This window comes from Vigna unguiculata, chromosome 3 (genome assembly GCF_037176805.1).
Source record: "Vigna unguiculata cultivar grain cowpea cultivar isolate G323 ecotype 2 chromosome 3, ASM3717680v1, whole genome shotgun sequence".
In the NCBI taxonomy this organism is placed as follows: Eukaryota; Viridiplantae; Streptophyta; class Magnoliopsida; order Fabales; family Fabaceae; genus Vigna; species Vigna unguiculata.
The window spans coordinates 61,146,206-61,151,477 of record NC_140794.1 but is presented as its reverse complement, the minus strand read 5'-3'; the positions used below and the strand labels follow the sequence as shown (position 1 = coordinate 61,151,477).

Sequence of the window (5,272 nt, the reverse complement as noted above, 5' to 3'; positions counted from 1 at the left end):
TTACAGTTGTCTCTTTTTTTTTTTTTTTTTTGTATTACACAGAAAATTAACTTGGTTTGGCTTATCATTCTGAATAGGGTTCCAACTTGAATTAAATTATTTAAAAAAATGTTGTCTCGAGTTCATCACCTATACTTGTATGTTTTAATTTACTCTCTTTAAAGAAAGATATTCGTCACCTATATTTTATCTTGTTTAATTCACCAAAAAGAAAAATTTAGTTTATGTTGGTTGATAACAAATTAGATTTAGAATGTAGTTTGTTTATTCATATTTTGGATATTCAATTTTTTTTTATAAAATTTCTACTCATTATGCCCAATATTAAGCTCTATTATGATGAATACTGTTTAATCCTTTTTCCCCCTTGTATGTACTTGTTACATTTTATACTTCTGAATTGACCATGTATGATGTTGTTTGTCGGAGTAGAGTACCTCTCACTTTAATTCCTAATATAACACTCTTTCTGGTCCTTTCTAGAAAAATCCAATTAACTAATTTATCTAAGTAAACGAGTTAATTTGGTTTATAATATTAAATGTCTTAAATTTATTTATTTTATCCAAAAAAAAAAACCAGTTACGACATTTAAAATTAATGTATTCCACACCAAAGAGGAACACTTTAGTTAAGTGTGTTCTCTAAAAAAAAAAATCACGATATTTTGATTTCGGTTTATTCAAACAGAAACGTCTTTTTTTTTCTTTTAATTTGAATTTTATAAGAAAAAGAAAGTAATATTTTGCCGATAAAAGTATATAATGAAATTATTATATTACATCTTGTTTTTATATTTATCAAATGAGAAACTATGGTGAATCGACATTCTGTGTTTGTAATCAAAGATATAAAAATTTGATGATTTTGAGAAATAATAATAAGTAAAGATTAGTTAATATTTTGTCGATGTGAGAGTTGCAATAAATTGAGTTTTTGCAAGAATGATTATTGGGCAGTTGAGGAAGTTTTCCAATATGAACTAAAAACCAGTTTGTTTTCCTTTGACGGACCCAGCATTCCCTGACTGCCGTGGGCACTACTAAAACTACTTTTTTACTCTCAACTTCTTCACTTTCTTTCTCTTTCCTTCTTCTACCTCTCTCTCTACTCTATTTTATACAATCTCTTCCTTCGCTTTTTACTGTCCTCATATACTTATATATACACACCCCATACACAGCTCACTATCCATCCAAGGGAGAGAGAATAATTAAAAACCCCTTTGCCTTCTTCACCTTTGCTATTGCAAGAGAGAAGGACCAGCTATTCAATTACCTTCATCCATCTTCATCTTCTTCTTCTTCTTCTTCTTTTTCATCCATCTTTTGAGATCAGCCATGACAAGCTGCGGCATCGATGTTGCGCCTGAGCAGCTCTGTTACATCCCCTGCAACTTTTGCAATATTGTTCTTGCGGTATCTTTCATTTCAAAGCTAGCTTTTATGATTTTTACTCGGAGATCTGCTTTTCGCCTCTTGCATGTTACCTAATTCATATAATATCTTCTTGTTTTTTTCAAATGCCAAACTGTTGTATTTTACACCACTCACATATACTTGGTTGCTTTCTTTTGCCTCTTCCAAGGGCAAAACAATTCAATCAGATCCTGAAAAGAAAGCTATTTTCTTTCTGTGTTTGCGCTTTTGTGAACCACTGCCTCTGCTGTTTTAATTCCCTCTTTCTTTCTGGGTTCCTAGTTGTTGTTGTTACAGTCATGTCTCCATCTCCGGACTTTTCTTTTTCTCCTTTTTTTCTTCTTCTTTTACAGTCAAATAAAAGTCATATCTGGAGGACCTCAAGAAGGTTTCACACATACACACAAAAACAAAACCATACACCCACGGCGTTTTCCCTTTCTCGTTCTGAGCAAGTGCGGGTGAGGCTAATTGTGCCAACTGTGCTAGCTAGCTAGCTGTTTTGAGAAATATTGTAGTTTCCTCTTGAAAACGCCAACATAGGCACTATATGTTAAAACTCTTGATAGGACAACTCCTCTCCACCCTTTGATTTCCTATCTCTAACCTAATTCACCTCTCTACCTTCTGCTAAAATCAACTTCTTCTGAACTACACATCCACCTGCTTTCTCAACTTTGTAAAATAGGAAAACAAAAATGTAAATCTCTTCACCACTTCTAACACATGGATCCCAGCATCTTTCAAGTTGACAACTTTTCTTTCTTTTTCAAGTAAAACCAAGCTGCACCCTTTTCTGCAAACCCCACTTTTTTTTTTTTTTTTATCTTTAAGGGGACGAGATGATCCCAAATATGAAATAATTGCGTGATCTAGTTTAATTTATTTTGTTTTTCATTCTCTGGGTGTTTAATCAAGTTTCCTCCTTGTATAATGGAATATTATTGTGTTATGGACACAGGTGAGTGTTCCATGCAGCAGCCTGTTTGACATTGTGACCGTTCGATGCGGGCACTGCACCAATCTATGGTCCGTGAACATGGCCGCCGCGTTTCAGTCACTGTCATGGCAAGATGTTCAGGTAAGGTGCAATATAATAACACATAAATGCCACGTTTCCAACTAATTGGTACTTGATTATGATGAATACTCACAAGTACTAACATAACACAAATAAAAAAATAGCGTCTTTGATTTCTGGATCCTAGGGTAGGGTTTGTGGGAGTTATTCCTTTTGACAAAATCGAAGCCCCTCTGGTAGGTTCTGTGTGCTAAATCGAGTATTTCAAAGCAAGCATGTCTGTTATTTCTACCTGAGAAAGAGTACTGAAAGCCCTAGCTACCTGCAGCCGCCATAAGCAAAACCTATTCGTTTTCTTTTTTGCACTTTTAGTAGAGGCGTCAGGTTCTGTCCTAACCCATCAAGGCAACTGAAAAATCTATTTATCTCTCTCTCTTCATGGCTTTTGGGTATCGATTTGATTGACATGTATCTATGTATGTATATGTGGGAAGTATGTTATGTTAGCCTCAGCTAGGTTTAATGATTTCTTTTCAAGATCCTTGTCGTCTCCATGGCAACCACACTCCTGTGGATCAGATGACTCAATTCTCAATTTTTTTTTTTAAAAATGGTATCTTGCTCGGTGTAAATCCCTAAAATCTAAGCCCTTCATTTCCACAACTGTCCATCTGGGTTTTCTGTAAGTACTTTCATTCATCTGATTAGTTGCATTTCCTGTCTTATTGCTCAGTGATATTAAAGGCACTTTCGTTTCTCTCTATGAGAGGCCATCATTATTTCTTCACGTCTGAATCACAGTAAACCCACATTTGCTGCTGCCAGATACCTAGTCAGTTTATTTATTCACCCCATTTTATTTCATGCAAACTAACTGGTCCCCGTCTCAGTTTTTTCACTCCAAAATTACTTTTCACATATTTCGATCTATATTTATTTTTATTTTTTTAAATAACATTTTAATGATTAAAAAGTAAACAATTCTTCATGTTTATCTTCCAAGCTTATTAAGACTTTCATTTTGCAGGGACCCGGGCACTGCAACCCAGAGTACAGGATCGACACTGGCTCCACCTCCAAATGCAACAACAGGATTGCAATGCGTCCACCCACCACTAATGTAACTGAGGAAAGGGTTGTGAATAGGCGTGAGTATATATATATATCTGGCTTTAACAAGCTTAATATTCAATTTCAAATTCATCATAGCCACACATATTTACTTAGTTTCCTTAAATAAAATAAAATAAAATATCCACATTGTTATTGACGATATTGATCTCATCTGTGTTGTTATTTTCTTTTCCAGCTCCCGAGAAGAGGCAGCGCGTACCTTCTGCTTATAATCAGTTTATAAAGTAAGTAAAGCTTTACGAATAACTTCACTGTATATATAAGATGTAATTGGTTGCATAAAGCCCTTTGAAACGTCTTTGTTGTCACGCAGGGAAGAGATTCAGAGGATCAAAGCCAATAATCCTGATATCAGTCACAGAGAAGCTTTCAGTACAGCTGCGAAAAACGTTAGTACCAGATAAAATTTGCTGGAATTATTTTACCCTATTTTAGTATATATCTTCTTAATTAGTGAATTTTCTCTTTTTAGTGGGCACATTTTCCCCATATTCACTTCGGGCTCATGCTGGACAGCAACAACCAGGCTAAGATGGAAAATGTAAGTACATACATAGAGGCAGATATTTCTCTTTACATGACTTATTTCAAGAGATAATAATTGTGATCCTCCATAGCAACATTTATTTGATCCTGTGTACATTAATAAAAAACCTTGTTCCTTTTCAATTTTTCTATTAAAGAACATAACACTTAGCAAAAAAGTATATCAAGAGAATTAATATTAGTTTTTAATATAGCATCAATTTTTTAACTGGAGGAACAGAAAAGGAGTGAATCTGAAGAAGATAAATAAATAAATAAAAAGAAACTGTTAAGGATCATTGCTACAAAACATTGTTTGATGAGATGATATTTGATTTCAGGTTTCTGAGAAGCATTTAATGTCGAGGGCTGCGCTAATGAATAAATGAAAGCTATCTTCATCATCATATCATACTATGGGACCTGAGTTTCGTTTGAGTCTGTCAAGAAAAAAATGTCCAACCTATAATGAGTTTTAAGGACAATCTGCACTTTTCTTTGTTAATGTACTTGTCACTACTTAATTACTACTTGTTCAATGGATGCTTTTAATTTCAAGCAAGAACGTTAATTTCCCTTGTCATCTTTTATAATAACTTCTATTTTCTACCTGTTTAAGATCAAGTATATAATGTCTTCTTGAGCTTAATAATCTATATGTATAATCCTTTATTTGGAGCACAATATATTGACATTTTCTTTAAATTATCATAGGGTAACTATTCATATAAACATAAAATTATTTTTTAAACGTATTAGTCTATTGCATCATTATTTTATTGCGAAATCTACGTTCAACAATTATATTTTAACACCTTTACCACTTAACTTTATTTGAATAATATATATATATATATATATATATGCATGTATTTATTCAATTTAAAAAATAAAAGTATGATTAAAATATTAATATAATTAATTAGTAAATGATATTTTATGGATTGTTAAATTATTATTGCTGTAACTATTACATGTATTCAATTGTTAGTCATAAATTTGTTTAATTTATTTGTTAAAAAAATTGAATAATAGAATTAAGAGTGATGAAGTTAGTGTCACTAACTAAAATATACATAAATGTCATTAGGCCCTCATATTACGTCATAGTACCCGCACAATTCAATTCAAAAAATCTCTACCCTATACCCTTCAAATAAACTTGTCAAATTCA

At 32.7% G+C, this 5,272-nt stretch overlaps 1 protein-coding gene across 2 annotated transcripts; it reads left to right on the top strand.

The window, feature by feature from the left end:
* Positions 1–1,191: 1,191 nt before the first annotated feature.
* On the top strand, positions 1,192–4,716 carry YAB5 (plant-specific transcription factor YABBY family protein). 2 transcript variants are annotated; one of them, XM_085670644.1, is made up of 8 exons: positions 1,192–1,418; positions 1,772–1,879; positions 2,380–2,499; positions 3,467–3,587; positions 3,749–3,797; positions 3,887–3,962; positions 4,046–4,114; positions 4,440–4,681. In XM_085670644.1, the coding sequence occupies exons 1-8, from the start codon at positions 1,341–1,343 to the stop codon at positions 4,485–4,487; spliced, it is 669 nt and encodes a 222-aa protein (XP_085526770.1). In that variant the 5' UTR covers positions 1,192–1,340; the 3' UTR covers positions 4,488–4,681. The 2 variants fall into 2 exon arrangements, with proteins under 2 accessions (XP_085526770.1, XP_027918499.1); XM_028062698.2 differs by lacking the exon at positions 1,772–1,879 and having other exon boundaries at positions 4,440–4,716.
* The last annotated feature ends 556 nt before the right edge of the window (positions 4,717–5,272 follow it).

What these genes read in the sequence shown, in the direction of transcription:
- YAB5 (XM_085670644.1), top strand. Translation starts at nt 1,341, where the DNA reads ATGACAAGCTGCGGCATCGATGTTGCGCCTGAGCAGCTCTGTTACATC. An exon ending in TTTGCAATATTGTTCTTGCG is followed by an intron (nt 1,419 to 1,771) that starts GTATCTTTCATT and finishes CTTCTTTTACAG; the next exon opens with TCAAATAAAAGTCATATCTG. An exon ending in TGTCATGGCAAGATGTTCAG is followed by an intron (nt 2,500 to 3,466) that starts GTAAGGTGCAAT and finishes TTCATTTTGCAG; the next exon opens with GGACCCGGGCACTGCAACCC.